General features: G+C 36.1%; 1 protein-coding gene across 1 annotated transcript; it reads right to left on the reverse strand.

The window, feature by feature from the left end:
* Positions 1-11,206: 11,206 nt before the first annotated feature.
* LOC148298829 (uncharacterized) lies at positions 11,207-18,848 on the reverse strand (the record flags this gene model as incomplete). Its single annotated transcript, XM_088276619.1, is given in 3 exon segments — positions 11,207-11,676; positions 16,866-17,040; positions 18,723-18,848. Coding segments are annotated over 3 exon segments (682 nt in total), but the record flags the coding sequence as incomplete, so codon positions are not given.
* Positions 18,849-19,141: the final 293 nt, after the last annotated feature.

Below are 19,141 nucleotides of genomic sequence, written 5' to 3' on the forward strand. Positions count from 1 at the left end.
TCCCAACCCCAACCCCAACCCCAACCCCAACCCCAACCCCAACCCCAACCCCAACCCCAACCCCAAATGCCTTCATATTCTAACGACTATAATAATATATCAAATTGAATGTTTCTATTATTCAATTTAATTAACAAATTATTACAGGGTTCGCCATTGTTAGCTATAGCTTTTTGCACAGTATTAATCTGAAGTTATTTGCATGTTATCATATGTGTCACTTTATTTCAAATATTAGAGTTAGTAGCGCGCTTATAAAACAAACACAGTATAAGGAATTTGATACATAAATAGAATATAATCTAATATAAGCTGAATTATATCAGTATAACCAAATATAGTATAATATCAAAAAGCCTAATCAAATATAATGATTTATTTTATTAGTGTCAATAAAATTATATGCACATCAATTAATAGAGGCTGCTTCCATGCGATAAATATATGCTATGCTCCGCGAATTGCAGGCCTATTGCTTATATTAATCATTTAGTTTGCTTATATGTAAAAAAAGTGGAAATGCGCGCTATTTGTTTATTTCGAGAGCATAGCATAGAGGAATGTTATATTCGCAGAGAAGGAATTTATATAGAAACTGTTTTTGTTGTATGAATATTGTATTGGTTAGCTATGATGGTATTTATAAACCCGCCTTTTGTTTAGAATGGGCCCATTTCGAATTGGAAGTAAGGGGAACTTTATTCTGAAAAAAGACATTTGAAGCAATCTCTCAAATTCTGTGCTAATTGTCGTCGAATTTCCATGACTAAGATGTTAGCATGACAAACCTCTTCGGTATTTTCGACGTTCATGCACAAAAGCCCAGTATTTATTCTTGATTTCAAGTAAGTAGTTATAAATATTTGAAAATGAATGGGCAGGAAAGATTCATGAGCTGGAAGCTAGGACACTTCGCTTTCGTGATTCAGTAGAATGAGGCCAGATATAAGTTTATTGAAATGAGAAAGGCCAAGAAAATGAGGCAGGGAAAGGCTAAAGTCAAGGTTGTCCAGCCAACAAAGATGGAGGAGAAATAGAAAGACTGCAGCACGAGGTCGAATTCTTTCACTGATTTTCATTATCATTGAGAATCTCATTTACAAACGACTTCAATTTTAATATTTTAGTCTTTCAAGCTCGCGGTATTTCCTAGGATTAGTTTCAAGCTCCAGTTTATACTGCAGCCTTTTAAATTCGTGGAATACTTTTCGAAGTCTTTTCCAAATCCCAATAAATACAGGTTACAATGAATTAAATCAACAGCAACAACCTCCAATTGCCGATTTTAATTGTAGCGCGCATTTCGCATTTAAATTCTCGAAAGCGCCAATTGTTGACACTTATTCGAAAAGCAAGGGGCACAAACGCAAAACAACAAAACCAAGATCTAGTAAGTTAAATCGCTCATATTTATATGACATTTAGGAAGAAAGAAGCTCATGGAAATACGGAAAACTCTCTCATATTCTTTAATAAGGTAATAAGGGCAATAAAATTATATAACATACAGTTACCATTTGCAATTGTTGTCATTATGAAATATCATTTTAAGGGACATTTATTATATTATAAATTCAAAGGGGTCAAATGTTATCATTATATTGTTATGGCTTTGGGACTAATGGTAGCAGACTTTAACTTTCAAGAAGAGAGCTTATTGGTTTGAACAGAATTTGTACTTAGAGAGTATTCATAATGTGAGTGTATTCGTACTTGGAGAGTATTCTAGAACCTCATATCGATACGCGATACGCGATATCCCCAACAAATAATCAATAATATTGTTTTTTTTAGCAGTATTTGTCCGAATTGTCGCATTATTTGCTTCGAAATTGCTATCAGTTTGAATCATAACCCAAAAAAGAATGAACCTACAATTTTGTGACTAAAATTATTAGCAGCTAGATAGCATCCATTTATGTATGCTCCTTTAATAAATTATGGCATGCAATATGAAGATGCCTAAGCAAGTGTGTTCAATTATACGTCTATTCTAGGCAGGATACTGTGCTATTCATTTAAGGATGCCAATATGAAAAATGATGATGATATGAGAATGTGGTGATGATGTGATGATCCACTTATTAAAGCGACTTCTAAATTATAATCACATTCGAGACAATTATAGCTTCAACAGCAATTGGCAGCTTCGATATTTCGCAGCACATATTATGGAATATTCTGAAATTCAGTTGATATTTAAGGCTCATAACATCTTCATCAAATAAACTCGTCAGTAAAATGGTTCAATGCATGCGCATACAAAATAATGAAGTAACATGATAAAAGTGTAAAAAAGGTAAAAAAATTTATCAAGATAGTTGCATAGAAATCTCACATTCCCTCTGAAACTGTTTCTAGATTATTCGATTCCAAACATACGTTCGGATAAGAGTCCATCCCTTCCTCTTCATTGCTCCTGTTTCTATATCGACAACTGAAGAACCATAGCATGAAGCTTATTGGTTTATGATTTTCAATGCACATTAGTTTTTGTCTTTCCCATAGAAGATTCTTTCAGCTTTAGTTGTTTATATTTGGCTATTTTTCATTCCTTAGTTGCCTTTATGTCGGCTTTGTTCTTTAGTTACTTTGATTTATGGCCGTTCTTGCTCCTACTCGAATTGTTTGCATACAGAATATTTATTCGATCTCTTCTTATTGGTAGGACTTGTCCCATAGAGTTCTTAGGTTTTTCTTTTGAGAGGAGAACTGATGGTAATGAATGTGCTTGATTCATACTTTGAAATTGAACTAATTTTAGAGGTTAGCTTGCGCAATGAGTCATAAGTATTCTTTTTCAACCGTGAATTTATAGAGTATTCGCTTATTTTTATTGGGAATTTAAAAATCTTCGGCAGTTTACGCACTGTCTTTTCATTGCCTTTTTACTCACTCCCGTTAATTTTTTCCTGTTGCCTGATGGCAACATAACTACGTGATTGCCGTACCCGACAGTTGGGCCGTTTTAGAAATAACGATTTGCTACTTTTGTTGTTCTTTTGGCATTGAGTTTTGTAGTGGAATGTATAGAATTATCTTGATTTCTGGTTGACCTCTGCGGGAATGCAGGAGGATATTTCGATGGGATTGGTCAGAATGACGAATTTGGTGAGATTGGGAGTATGCTTAATCTGATTTCTTTTGAAGTTGGGCATCTTTTTCATAAAGTACACCAAATTCTCCATGAAATTATAGGCGAGCTGCTTTTCTTATTTGAAGATATCCATGAACAAAAACTCGGAGATTTTGTTGACTCTGTTGACAACCTTATTCATCAGTTATTGCAGCTTCGATAGCTCTATACACAGTTTTTGAGCAGCCTTACACTCAAAAATTGTCATTGTGGGGTACAGAATTATCGATCGGGCCAGATACTGCAGGAAAAAATATAAATGAGTGATGGAAGCCTCGATCCTGCGCTTACTTTCCCAGTACTCAGTCGCATAACACTTTTCAAGCTGCAAAAAATGAATGAGTTAATTTAGGCTATTTTCGATGTTTTGAAGTTACTACGATGTGCATCGAGATATTGTCCAGTTCTCTGGAGACCTGAGAAAATTCTACAGCAGTTCGTAGCATTATGCCAACTCAGGCAAATGAATTTTAGGCCAAGTGATGGTTTGATTGCACTTTTTCGAGCATTCGATGATCTTCGAGTAGCCAAATTCCATTGGAAACGAAGATTACGGATCAAAGAATATTGAATCGTAGTAAGCATACCAAAATAAAAACTCTTGTGTCATTTTGGTCGGTGATGATATTTAATAATGTGAAATCATAAAAATCGTCACTTCTCATAAATGCAAACCATATAAAATAACATGTTAGAGTTCAACTGTTGTAAGGATTCCTGCGGCTTGCTCTAGTCTATTAATAGGAATCTGATTCTATTATCCGACTATTTTAATTGCAGGCTTTTTAATTGTGTTAGGTTCATTCGGATTGCCGAATTTTATTCGATTTTATTGGTTTATCATTTTATTATTGTGTTATATTACTATGCTATTATTTTATTCAAATATATTCATGTATGATTTAGATCTCAATGGTTAATGCTTATTTTTTGGGTTCGATATATTTTTTCGTGAATATTTTAAGTTTGTGTTCCGCTCTTGGATTTTGCAATATCAAATACTTGTTTAGGAATTTAGCAATCAATGCATTATTTTTTTTATTATTATTTTTTTATTTATTTTTTATTTTTTTTTTTATTTTTTTTTTTTTGCTTCCTACTTTACTTCTTTACTGTTTTATTTATTTATTCTTTAAATTTAATTATTATTGTTAAAATCAACATGAAAGTGACCAATTGTAGACAATCGAAATTTGCACATCTAAGAAGTCAATAATAATACAAAATTTAAGCTATTCGCAGTCTCCAAAGCGAGCTATGATGAAACTTAACTATTTAATTGAATATTCGAATGATTCTAAATTCATACAAAAGGCTGAACTCCTAATGATTATTCATGGTAAGCAAATACAGACATTTAGATTCATTGCTTTTTAAATATGAAAGCATGAAGATTCTGAACGTTTTATTTCTCATGCTTAGTCTCATATAACAAATTTAAGAGGCTATTTTATTGATTTTAGTATTATATTTTTGGTTTTTTACATATTTTGTATTTTGAGTGGAAACCGCAGAGGGCTGTGCCTTCTGTTTGATTTATAGTTTAATATTTAGTTGCTTTTAGTCTATTCCGCAAAAAAAATGGAGACTGCAAAAATTAAGCTGCAGCCACAATACTGAATCGCTCGTTCCAAACGAAGCGAGAATAGTTTCAGTGGCTAAAAGAGTAATCGTATTATGTTGGTTATCAAATAAATTAATATGATCAGAAATCTGCCGTATTTTTATAGATACTCGAAACTCTGTCGCTCCGGCTGAGTAAAATTGAAAACCAGCGCGGAAATAAAATGAAACTCTCAATAATGGACCAAAAGAAGCTACAAATTTACATGCTTTTTAGGATCATAGTATCCGACTAAATAGGTGAAATCTGGGCGATCTCAATCAATGGGGGAAGAGATTGAAATTCTAATGTTTACTTAATAAGTATAATCATAAAATGACTAAAACCATCCTCATCGTATTGGCTGCATTATTTGTACTTGCCTATGCTGAAACACCCTGCTGGGGCACAGACTGCACATTCAATGCTAATGGAGATCCGCTTTCTAAGGCTTCTGTTGCGGAGGCTGTGGGGACTGTCGATCGGGAACTCCGGAGAATATACTGGTATTATTTGAGAGGCTCTAGAAGAATATTTCAAGCCAACATTGATACACCAAAGGAGTTCTATCACTTTTTCATTTATCGGAACGTTGTTGGGACTTTCTTGGCCATCGGATCTTGGGAGCACTCCACACAAATTGCACAGGTAAATACCTTCGTGAGGCTCGGTAATGGCTTCGACGAGAACATCTAAACTATCAATGACCCCGTTGATATCAATCCGTTCGTGATTTCCCTCAAGCTGAAGTATGGAGAAGTTCTCCTACAAGTTGATGAAAATGGCAATATAATCTGCTAAGATTCAGTCTACAATGAGTTCTGCCCTGATCCTGCTACACTTTCTGTGATCGATTCAACGGAGACACTTTCCGAGGCCGACATCGCAGTTGCAGATTCTGCTTCGATTGAAGCCAAAAAAGTTGCAACCCTTGATGAGCACATCAGAGCAACCTACTGGTACTATCTCCGAGGAGCCAAGACTGTCAACTACAGAACCATACCAACCACCCTTAGACTCTATTCAGTGTTCACTTACGTGAATATCGTGGGAACTTTCTTAGTCATTGCTTCATGCGATGTCAATGATGTGATTCAGATCAATACGTTTGTCAGATTGGGAGCAGGCTCGAGAAATCTCAATGAAATTGAAGCCATTGTGTTGGATCCAAAAGTTATATCGGTTTGAGTGGTTATGTTAACCTTATTTTATGAATATATTAAAGTATAGTGAAGTATATATCAGGCCTGAGCCTGAGTTTGTAGCAACCTAATCTTTATGCCTGTTTATACTCGATGCCTTCATTTGTGTTCGTAGTAAAACAAAGGGCTGACAGTCTATTCTACTGGATAATTAAGAGACTGCACTTATTATAACATGTATATATGGCTTATATATATACTGTTGATATACTGTTGATTAATATGAATATATTCTAAGCAATAATTAAATTACTAATGTTCGGCGAAGATGACTCTAATCGCTCCTTTACATTCCTATTGTATTAATAGTCGGATATAACACATCTCATAAAATAATGTAATATAATTAATCAATAATTTAATAGATTATTTAATCGTAATTTAATTTTTGATAGGGAACTCTGAATGAATGAAGCAAAATCAGTTCATCTTTGTTCATGTATCTATCTCACAGGCGGTAGTGACTTCTGTAAACAGAGCATTATCTTTATTTTCATTGAATTAAGAATAGAAGCCGGAGTTCCTTCAATTCTTAAGTTTCATAGGGAAGTTTTATCATTATGTTATATAGTATGTATGTATATATAGGTATGTATATATAGGTATGTATATATTGGTATGTATATTGGGTTTATCTAAGAGAAAGTGTATGTATATATAGAGCAACTGGATTGCTGGCAGGCAGTAGGTAAATAGAGACTGTTGCTCTGAGATTTATAAGCTTTTTGGAATAATTTTGCATGATTACTATCATCTATAGTTGTTCACTTTCGAAATTGTGAAAACAACGAATTGTCCCATCAATAGATACGAATCTCTACGTTCTAAGTAATGAGGTTTAATATACATAATTAACTAACGATATGTAGGCTTCAGGGCTATTTTATGACCCTCATGAGAGTTATTGGGATAAGTTATAGCCAAAATTCAAGACGAATGCATCAATCATCGACTCAAATATAAATACAATCTAAATCTAATATAATATGTGGCCATTCCAATCGATAAATAAATCAATATCGCCCAATTCATCACTCATCACTCAACACTATACCCACCTCTTCCTACTCTTCCTACTCTTCAGCTTTATTCTTATTCCTTTACTTCTTCTTCTCCCATTTTTTCTACATTTTGTCAAGCTGCTTATCCCAATTCTTATCTTTTCCTTCTGCAATTCCTACTGGCAGTCTCCGAACCGGGTATTTCTACATCTTCTTTTTCAAACTCTTGTTTATTGTCGGCATTTCGGAAATCCAACTCGGAATGGAGCAACCTGAAATTTTGAGTAGGTTTGCTAGACCTCTAACTGCTGGCTTATCTTCCTCTGTGAAGAGAGTTACTGCATGTCCGGAGCGGTTTGCTCTCCCAGTTCGACCGACTCTATGGATATAAGTCAAGATGGAGTTCGGGAAATCGTAATTTATGACAAAGTTTACAGTCTTAAAGTCAATGCCTCGAGCAACAATGTCGGTCGTTATCAGGATCCAATAGACTCCCTTTTCGAACTTATTCAAAATGTCTTGCCTTTACTACTTGGATTTCTCGCTACTGAGTATCTCCACCTTTTTGGATATGTCGATGCCTGCGAGGAGAACCGATGAACTGATTTTTTTGAGTTGGTAGAGAAGTTGTTTCGCTCGAGATTTCTCCTGAACGAAAATAATGGCAGGGGGAATCAGATTTCCTTATGAGATCATGTTTTTTAAGTAGATCATTTTCCCGTACTCATTTGTACAGTATTCAATGCTTTGCTGTATCTTTTAGAGCACTTTGTTCTTCCCGTTGATTTCGACCCTCACGCAATAGTCAAGCAACTCGCTTTTGAGCAGCTCTTCGACTGGATACTGAATTGTCGCAGAGAAAAGGCCATAAATCGGATGGCAATTAGAAAATATCTGTAAGATTGATTTGATCTGATCCATAAAAGATTACTCGAAGTATTTGTCGCATTCATCAAGAATTAAATATTTGACATTTTTCAATATCTGAGGGTTGTTTTGGAACTTCATGATGAATGACATTGGAGTGGCTACAAGGATATTTACGCCGATTGATTTGTTTTGGGTTATTTTGAGTATCTGGGCTTCGGTTAGTTCTGAAAGGCATTTGATCACAACGGATTTCTGCTTGAATGCAAGTGATTTGAACTATTCGGTTATTTGGGTGGCTAGCTATTGCATTGGCGCGATTATTACTGCGAATATTTTTTTGTAGGGGACTTCTTTCGAGAGGGAAAGAGTATCAAACTTGTGAAGAATAGGCAATGCAAATGACAATGTTTTACCTGTACCGGTCGGAGCAGTGGCAAGAGTGTTTCTTTACTGCATCAGAGAGGGAATAACCTGCATTTGGACAGAGGTTGGCTTTATGTATCCCAATTCTGCGATACCTTCCTGCAGTTCCTTCCCAATTTTATACTGTTTAATGAGTTTAGTAAAGTTGGTGACTAAATCCGGCAGATCAATGCCTGTGGTTTTGATTTGTAGCAGCTTTCTGATTCTTTTTTGTTTTTAGATCACTCGAGTCTGCTTATTTTGGAGTTCTTCCTCATCAAAGATTTCAAGTTCTTACCCTTCGGAGGAATCTGAGTAATTGAATTTGCCTGTTTCATGGTAGCATTAGTTTTTGATCCGAGGCTGTGGGATTATTTACTCTTCCAGCAGTTTGTTCTTCTTGATAGATTAGCGGCTCAGAGAAGTGCCTTGCTTGAGGAATTGGAAGATGTTGATGCTCATAATTAAAGTATTATAATTATAATGGAGAATTATATACATAGAATCTGAATAATGCGGATATGTGTTTATACACCACATGCTTACATACTTAGATGCTCACATACTTAAGATGTTCACATACACCCCCATAATCATACACATACTTATATACTCATACACCCACATAATCATCCACTCAATTTTACTTGATCGCAGCCTGATTTTAGTTTAACGATTGCGCTTTGAGCAATACATGAGGAACATTTCCCTCTAGATTCCAATGGGCTTTTTATTTTTCGCTGGTTAGTATCAGATTGGATCCCTCTTTGTTTGAGGAAACCCCAATGAAGAGCTTGGAGTCTCCTGCATTGCTAAGTAAGAACAGCTCTTTGTATTATTCGTCTTAGCTTATGCAGATGGAAGTTTTAAAGACGAACCACTTTTAGGCTGGTTGGTTGGTGAATTGAGATTGAATGATTTTGGTCCCTGATTTGAGTTGTTTGCCTTGGGGGCATAAAATCATGTTCGAACATACATTTCTTATGATGAACTAGTCCTTCAGGCTTTACAAGACCCATCTTTGATTGCCTCGACCATTATGGCCATACTGAATTATGTATATACCATCTTTATGGGAACCCTCTGGGACATCAATCACCATTTGAGAGTGCTCAGATCTGAAGATGCAGCAGCCTGCCAGCTATTCTGTGTCATCGATTCTCTCGAACTTCCAATTCGAGACAAAGAGAGTGTGATCCAAACTCTTCATCGACACCTTCTCGTTGACTGATGAAGCAAATAAATATTTTTAATTATCGTCTTCAGCGAGAATCCAAAAGTAGTTTCCCTATTTGGAGATTTATGCTCGTTATAGATTCCAGAATTGATTGGAGTGCCATTTGCCTTTTTCGATGGTGAGGTTGGCATTGCGGGTGAGCACTTCTCCGGATTGTAGGCTGACTATTTCATAAGAGGATGGTTTTATTTAGTCGCAGAGCCAGTACTGTGATATTTTACCCAAACATTAAGGGGTGCATGTTGTTTCAGGGCCTGAAGTTAGGCATAGCCCAGTCTTTCTATTTTCCAACCCAACCCCAACCCCAACCCCAACCCCAACCCCAACCCCAACCCCAACCCCAACCCCAACCCCAACCCCAAATGTGATTGATAAAAGAAAGCTGCATATTGCCTCGAATCAAATATACACACCCATATATTCACATATTCACACATTCGCGCATTCACATACTCTCTCTCACACACATATACATACACATATACATTCACATATACATTCACATATACACATAGACATATTCACATAACATCCTCGAAATCATCAAACTCATCGTTAAACTCATCTTCATTGAATTATCCCTTTGATTCATCCTCTAAGCCATTTTCATCGGCATAGTTTCGGATTTAGTTTTCTTCCTCAATGTAATGAAATTTGGGCTGATAGCTCTCCCTTTGTGATTTGGGGTTGAGCTAGAGACTGTAACTGTTGGGAAGTTTGTGCAAAAGGGAAGTAAGCTACACTTCTGACTGTATTCTTTTTGTAATTATTTTCCGGATCTTGAATACTCTTTCTCGATTGTCAAGGCTATTGATGATCATCCCGAAATTGACTTTGAGTATTTCAGACAGCCATTTGGCGTATCTTGCAGTATTCTTGTGATCTTCCAATATTGCCATTTAGATTTGTTCGAGGAGACTGCCAAGGCTGCTGGCTGCCAAGTTGATCACTGTAGTAGCAATAACACTCTCGCTAATGTTGTTGCCTGCCAGAATTTCCCTGCACATATTCTTATCTTTGGTGGAGAGAGCTTGACCGAGAACAACAGCAAATGACTGAAGTGAGGATCCGGCTGTATTGGCTATAGTTTTAGTTTAGATTGCTATAGAGTCGATTTTGGCATTGATTGGGTTATTTTGCAATGGGGTTCGATACTGTTTGGGAGAGGGCTCATATTGCTGATTGATAATGACTGCTGTGCTTGCGTGTTTGCTCATCAACTTTGCTATATTATATAGATTATAGATTATATATGATTATAGATTATATATGATTATACGATTATACGATTATAATGCTGTCATGTGATGCACTCCTGTGAAATACTCAGGTGGATACAGGATCAAGAGGGCACTCACTGGGTTATTCAGCTGGTGAGCTGTTCAATAGGGTGAGAGTCCTCGGCTAAGAGCTACCTTTAGTATCCAAGAGTAGAATTCTTGGGGACAGGGTTCTTCAAGTGCCAGTATACCAAAAACACAAGCATGAGAGCAATGAAAAGCAATTGCACAATCATCAACGCGAGTGCTTATCCTCTGTTATATGAGATCTCAATTAAGAATATATGTACATTTGGGGTCGGGACATCCATTGTCAGCTTTAAATTATAGAATTAATGTATTCAAATATGTATGCCAATATCTATGCCATTTCTACAATAGGCTTATCCTTAAACTTATCCGACTTTAGCCCAACATATCCATAAAACCATTAAATTCCAACATTACACATGAAGTTAAGATCAATACTAAACAATCTGATCAATTGCCACTCTTCACACAAGAATGATAGCCAGGATACTCGTAGCTGATTCCCATTTTGGCTAAGTTTTATTTCTTTAGGGTTTATTTGTTCAGAAGGGCTGTGACTTCGGTGGATAATTCTTCTGTGGTTCTTTGTTTGTTTCTGTCTTTGATGAATAATCGTTTCCAATTGATGAACTTGTATTTGTGGGCTGTTGCGTATTTGAATGGGTTTCTCATATTGGGGGCCAATGTGTTGGCTGTTAAAACCTTACCCATAAGCAGATATCCTTGCATTGTATCGGCCACAATTGTAGCAATCTCAGCATACTTAAACTGCAGAAATGCGAATCCTTTAGAACGCGCAGTGGTGCGAGAACGTGCAACCTTCACAGCTAAAACTTCGCCATACTGCGAGAAATAGGCCCTGAGCTAATTCTCATAGAAACCATGAGGAAGATGGCCAATATAAACAACCGCATCCTAAAGTAAACACAACAAAGTACTGATGCCCATGTTTATTTCTTATCCGTGTCAGGCTCTTCGATATGATCAAACCTATTATACTTAGTTTTCTTATGTATTTTAGATTTATTCTTCTCATCCTCTTGGACTTTGTTCTCGACTGGAATATGTTTCTATACGCTCTATTTGATTTGTTTGCCCATTCTAATGTAATCTTTATATTGTCGATTGTTGAATTATATATATTTATATAGTTATTTATAATAGTGGGTATGTTCATTTGTATATGTTAGTTTATATGTCAGTTTCTATATGTTCGTTTGTATGTTAGATATCATAGAATTAATGGAGTTTGTGAGTTTCTAATTTCAATAAAGATCATTTTTAATTTTATTCAAGAGTCAACTCTCCCTTAATCGGATGTGGCTTCATATCGTACATTAACTATAATATATGCATTTAGTTGGAACCAACATTCAACCAGACCCCTGGACAAAATATCTTATATTGTGGTCCGATCGACCAATACCGACCCAAATTGTGTCCATTTACCCAAACATATCCTTTACTGTATGAGGTCATATTAAAATATGTGTCACCAGTTTATTTGAGAGTGAACTCAGATTTCAGGATAACTGACATGTTTGCCAATGTGTTCTAATTTTCAGGAAGACTCACCATCGAAGTTACTTCGGAAAAACTGTCAATTTTGATGCGATACATCTTCCATTAGAATGTTTGTGTTAGATTTGCTTTATTTTCGAATTTCATTAAGCCTTTAAAGTCGAGAGTCATGCTGATGTCGTAGTTGTCGTGGCCCATGGCTTCCACAAATATGTCCAGAATGCAGCCTACATTACGAGTGCATGATAAATTCACTGAATGATGTTCTGATATTGTGCGATCCAACAGAGTTGTAAAGACTCCATCAATCAGCACGTAACCTAGATCGTGAACTTTGATGAAATATTCGTTATGGGAAAGTGTAGGCAATATAGTCCTGTAAATCACGATACCTTGGCTGAACATCTTTAGTTCGGGACTCTCAAAGGGATAGTAATTTGCACTTGTTAAGAATGGTTCCTACCAATCGACGCTTTCGTAGACACTTCCGAATAAGGTTGGGGTTATTGCTGGGACAGTTATCATTGGAATCGGATTAGGAGGTAATGGGACTTACCAGTCGGTATGTTTCATTATTTATTACCTGAAAATCTGATATTTTTCAGTCACTGCCCCCTGCTCAGAAATCGGAGCATCATAGTCATAAGAAGTGACATGACCTCCAAAGCCTTATTGTTCCCTGAAAGCTGCATTGGCTCCAGCTGTAAGCCCGAAGTTACTGCCCCCATGCACCATATACATTGCATAGGAGATGTTATGATCCATTAAATACTTATACTGTTTTATCTTTTAATGTGGATCTTTCTTCTGCATTTCCTTTTCATGCCAATGACTGAGCCACCCCGAATAGATTTCACCCCCGAACACCATCCCCACATTCTCAAATGTCAGCTTAATATAATCGATTTATATTTGAGTGAAGGCATCATTCAGCCCGATGTTGGCTCCAGGCCAATGAGACTTTCGGATGTTGATAAACCAATCGACGTAGTACTCCGCAGTATTTATATGTAGATTATGCCACATCTGCCTCAATGCGATGATATAGTTCAGATCAGTTCCATAGAAGCCATATTAATTCTATATTTGGAGCATGACGATGCATTTCTGGGGCTCAGATGCGCTCCAAATATGCTTTGCGAGAAGAGGAGCAACTGCTTAGAAATAAATCTGCACCTCTTCTAAGTAGAGCTTATTGCTACTGCGAATCTGTAGTCCTGGAATTGCAAGCAATCGCGCAGGTAACCCTCCAAAATCCCACTCCGCACAAACATATGGCCCTGGCCTGATGAGCACCTTCAATTCATACTTCTCGGCAAGTTCTAAGAATTTAGTTAGGTTTTTATTGCCGGTTTCAAAGTCAAACTTTCCTCTTTCGATTTCATGATAATTCCACATTATGTATATGCTGAGAGCATTTAAACCCATTGCCTTTATCATTTGCACTCGATGCTACCAATATTAAACTGGAATTCTAGCATAGTGGACTTCCCCGGCATAGATTTTGGGGTTGCTCTCAGGGTAGTATGACTAAACATCAAAGTAGGGCCGAAACTGTTGTTCATATCTGGCAATATGGAAGTAAGCACTCAGACTCGCAATAAAAATGAAAAATGCAGAATAGTAAGTAACTTTCGAATTAGATGGCAGAGAGTTGATACTTTTTGGTTGGGCTGCAAACTGATCGATTGTATCGGCCTCATTGGCTGAGTCCATAGTTTTAAATATAATTTAAAAGTATCTAAAGTTCAAACAAATGATAAGGATTCATTCATTAAAAATACATTCAAATTAAATTCATATATTTTCTGTCAAACTGTCCCTTCACTCTTTCTAAATGACTAATCGATATTCTAATGCCACTTTGAGAATTTTACAAATTATAAGATTATAAGATAAGATAAGAATATATTTAAAATCCTAAAATTTACATATTTAATTACAGATGATGGAATCAGATGAAGAGTATCCTGTTGATGGACAGTAACAATAAAATAAATGGAAAGACAAAGAAGAATCGATCTCATTTTAACAGACATTCTCGGAGAAATATCAGAAAGACTCGCATTCTTTGAGCGACTCAAGCAAGAAAACATAACATACAAAGCCAACAACAAATTAAATAAATAAGCACCCAGAACAAAAAATCGAAATTATCCAAAAGTAAACATCGGATAAAGGCCGACCGCCAAATGCCATCAGAGTGTCCAGCAGCGAGGAAGAAGAAGCCTCAAAAATGGACTCTCTTTACACAGCAGCATTTGCAGAACGCAAGCTTTCAAATATCACAAAGTTTCGGGAGTATATGGAGAAAAGATGCGCTTCTTACCAAACACGATCAAGAATATATGAGACCTTGCGCCAAAATCTATACGATAAGCAAAAGTTGGTGAAAAGATTTATTAAGTCGGTTATCAAATATTTCATTGACTATGCAGGGTTGCTCAAATATCTTCGCAAATCGATTGCCACAAAGCTCGAGCTGAAAAGTAAGTGTAAAAATCAGAAGATTCTTATGGCTGTGAATGAGTCTATTGAGTAATTGCTCAGCCTCAACGACGACGAATGCTTACACTTATAGAAATTTATTGACTGGCTCGAAAAAGTTCTCATTGAGGGATTTAAATCAGCAGAAGAGTACTATGTGGAGCGAACTAAAAAAATATCGAAAGCACTTGAAAATGAAGACTATAAATATTATGATTCTTGGTAGAAAGAACAAAAACATTTTCTTAAGATTTCGGAAGGAGATGACTTGCTTGAGAAATAGCTCGAGCTGATGTAGAAGATAAAAACAACACAAGAAGCAGCTGTGAGTCGAGGAGTCTGCATATTCGAAGCTTGGGAAAATACCCTGTAGTAAGAGAGGACATTGAAGAAGTTGCTCAAGGGCCATGTTCTCCAGTTTCATGAGAGGTATGTAAACTTCCATAAAAAGAAAGAGCCTGTTGAGAACCTGAGAAAATATTGGAATTCTTTGCCATAAGTTCCTACAATTGCAACAATCTTCCAATCCATTCTTACTGAGCAATAAATTTAATTCATTTGCTACGACAACAAACATCAAAACCAAAAATAGCTCACAGTGAATAAAAATAAACATAATGTATCAGTGCCACCAAAAGATAAGCAACAAGAACAGCAAGAAGCTGCATTAAAAGTTAAGCAAAATATTAAAAGGTTGGCTGATCACTTTTAGTATTTCTTACGTCTGAAGCAGGAAGAAAGTCGAATTGGAAATCCTTACCCTTTGTTTGAAATTTTAATCACGAAAAAGTTCAAGACTAAAATACACAAATCGCAACGAGAATGGGTATAAGTTCGACTCATCTTTACTTTGGATAGCAATTTGCTATTTTATGATGAAAATAAAGGGGTATGCACTTTCAAAATTTCGCAAGCGTCAATAAAGTTAAAGAGAATTTCCTAGAATATTTTAGAGCTCAAAGGGATAGAAAAGGGATTCCTTATGAATTCCACAAAAAAGTAGTCGATTCACTTTGAAACGTTGGATGAAGTTTAGGAGTTTATTTTTTTTGTAGAAAACATCGCATTAAAGAAATGATCATTTGGTGAATTAATTTAAAGAAAGAAAATATAAAATGCATTACAAATAGTTTGGTTAGTATGAAGTGTATGAATCACCAGCCCGCTAATTCGAAATTTTCATCATCGAAATAGTATTCTGATTTTTTCTTTTTTTATACTCTATTGAAGCTGTGTTTTATACTCTTACAGGTTTTATTATCTTTTGCAAATTTTTCGGAATTTTCACGTCTCTACTGTTTTGTTTTGACTTCAGGGTTCTTATCTTATTATAATTACTCTAGTCTGAAGGCTAAGCCTTTTTATCTTTTCCTTTCTTTGAGGGTTTTACTCTGAAACTCTCGATCTTGGCATGATTTGTTTTGGAGCACTAATTGCTTAACTTGAACATCTGCTGTTTTAATAGCTATTTCCTTTCTGATGCGCATGCGGTCGATATTTTAGTTTTTATAGACTTTTGAGAACATCTAAAGCGCCCTGCTTGTTGATATTTTTTAGTGCTTTGGCTGCAAACTTGTGTCATAGTGGCATGATTGCACATTTGTAGGAATATTCGAATGAATGGGAAAGCCATGCAAAGGCAACTCAGTTGATTGACTATAATTATTGCTCAATATGTAAGGAGTTGATGGATTCGACGAGAGTATCTCAGATCCACTACTTCTCATTTGCTTATGATGATAGACGCTCAGATTCCGATTCATGCCCCAATCAATCAAATTTTATTAATATGAGTGCTCTGTTTTGAGAGTCCGCGCTCCATTTTACTTGCGATGGATCTATTGAGAGGGCTTTCTCTTTTTCTTCATTTCTTTGCGGATGTAAAGCAGAGACCTTTTGGGTTGGATGGCGTGTTAGGCAATAACCTTTGCTTTCTTATCCCTGAGGAATTTATTGGAATACTCTTTGACAGGTAGCAGTATCTTATCAGTGCTGAACAGAGCTGAGTTAATTTGTAAGATATTTTAGTAATGTTTGCTTTTGATGCTGGTTTTGAACTCTGTACTCATTTTCTTTGAGGTGGCTTCCCCGCTGACCAGTTCATCCTCTGCAGATTTGGTTTTGCTTTCAAGAATGTCCTCTTCGATGTTAATTACGATCACAGATTGCTTCTTCTCGCTGTTTATGGCCAGGTTCCCCGTTTGAAGCAGGTCGTCACTTTTGAGATAGCCTGCAGATGGGCTATGGTTTGGCTTAGTTTGCTCCACATACCTGGTAATGCAGTTCTATTTGATATAATGAGGGTTCGTGCTAGCACTATGGAAATTCATAGAGTATGTATGATTGGCTATCTTATATTTGGTCATCCTCTGACAGTGTTTATCTTTGGTGTTGCTCCAGTCTGCAGATATAGGCTCGTCATTGTTTCCCTTATTCTGTTGGTTATGACGATGCGCATTATGATTATAGTTTGTAATGTTGTTCAGCATGTGCGATGATGGGAATGAAAGAGTGTAGCTAGGTTTATATATATTAGCACGCGTTATTAGTATTAAATAAAATAATCTGTTTCTGTTTTAAAATTAATAAAATCATATACTAAAGTTAGATGGATAATTCTATTGATGTTAGAAATGTCTTCGTTTTGGGTGTGAATGTGGATGTTCCTCTTTTTTGGGTTTATATTTAAATTATTATTTAAGGAGATGCTCGTTAGAGATGTCTGCATAATGTATCAGCGTGTATAAATGTCTAATGTACAAGTAAGTGTGTATAAATATATATATATAATGTATAAAATGTATATAATGTATATAATGTATATAATGTATATAATGTATATAATGTATATAATGTATAATGTGTGAACACCATTCCTGCTCAAACTTGTGATTATTATTACATTTTAATTTCAGTAAGCCTTAAGTATTCATGGGAGACTGCACCAGCACAATAAAAACAGCCAACCAGAATATGCAACCCACCAGAGATTTACGAATCCGAGGCCATAACCATCACCATCTCCTAACCGATAGACTCGGATACCCTGAATTGCCCTACGACACCGACAACGAGCAATATGAGCAACAATTCTATCAAATTCAAAACAAAACAAGCTACAATGCTAATCAAACCCACAATCCTAACTATCCACAATTCAAAGTCAATGATATTGGTGCACATTTCAACGAAGAAGACATTTCGACAGAATAAAACAAATGCGAATCAGCAAAAGGAAAAAGCTGTTCCACATTTCCGAAAATGGGGGAGCAAACTAAAAATAGAACTCTTCTCGCCAGCAAGCATGATGTCTCGAAGTCAAAGCCTGAAAGAAACCAGATATGACAACTTATCTATTTTATACTTCCGATTTCCTATCAAATCTTTATACATAATCTTATTATATGTATATGCAATATTAATCATGCCAGCACGAGGTCTTCGAATAACCCTCTCAGTTCTTTTATTTTATTGGCCTTGTCTCTACCTTTATTGGCCCCATATTTCTACTCATCCTGTTTGTGCTGCATAAACTAGTTTAGTTGGTCTTGTTTTCTAAGCAACTCGTCTGCGAGCAGTTACTTCGCCTTGTTTACATCTTTCATCTATTTTTTGAAGAGCTAGTTCTGTTCCATTAGCAAATAGAAACCTTACTCTACTCTTTCCCGTTACTTTTCCGAGTTTCTTAACTCTTAACCAATGCCTTTGTATTCGTTTTATAATTTCTTGTTGAATGCAGAAAGCCGTTATATTTAATTATTCGCCGAATCGAGCTCCCTCTCAGTGTTCTTGTAGAGTTCGAGCTTCATGTGGGCCTGGTTTAGTTCTTCCTCAAGCTATTTGGTCTTTTCCTTGATACTGGCTGCAAAGCTTTTCTCCAATTGTTCTCTGCTTTTGACTTCTTGATCGTACTTAACCGCCAGTTTCTTCAGCTAGCTTATGATGTTTTCGTTTTTTTCTTCAAGCTCTTCGACATCTTCTTCAAGTTCTTTACTATTTCTTTTTTCCTTTTCGATCGTCTTCTTGAGACTTTTGATTTCTGTTTTGAGCTCCATGATATAGTCCTCGGATCTTCGTTGCTAGTTAATAATACGCGACTTGAGTTCTTCATTCATCGATTTCAAGTACTCGTTCTTGCCTTTGAGATCCTCGATCGAAAATGACTTCTGTTTCAACTGATTCGACATATCTTGGAAGATCTGTTCACGCTTAGTCGAAATTTCATTCAGCATTTGCTGTTGTGTGTGATTGTTCAGACTGTTTGCCTACATCTACTGTAGCTTGGAGGACAACATTTCTACTTTGTTATTAGATTTAGCCAGTTGCTCATTCAGGATTGTCAGCATTTTACTCTCGTAGTAAGGATCTTTCG

This window comes from Brachycentrus maculatus, unplaced genomic scaffold, assembly GCF_059751285.1.
Source record: "Brachycentrus maculatus isolate JH-2025_06_01 unplaced genomic scaffold, ASM5975128v1 h1tg001550l, whole genome shotgun sequence".
Taxonomy (NCBI): Eukaryota; Metazoa; Arthropoda; class Insecta; order Trichoptera; family Brachycentridae; genus Brachycentrus; species Brachycentrus maculatus.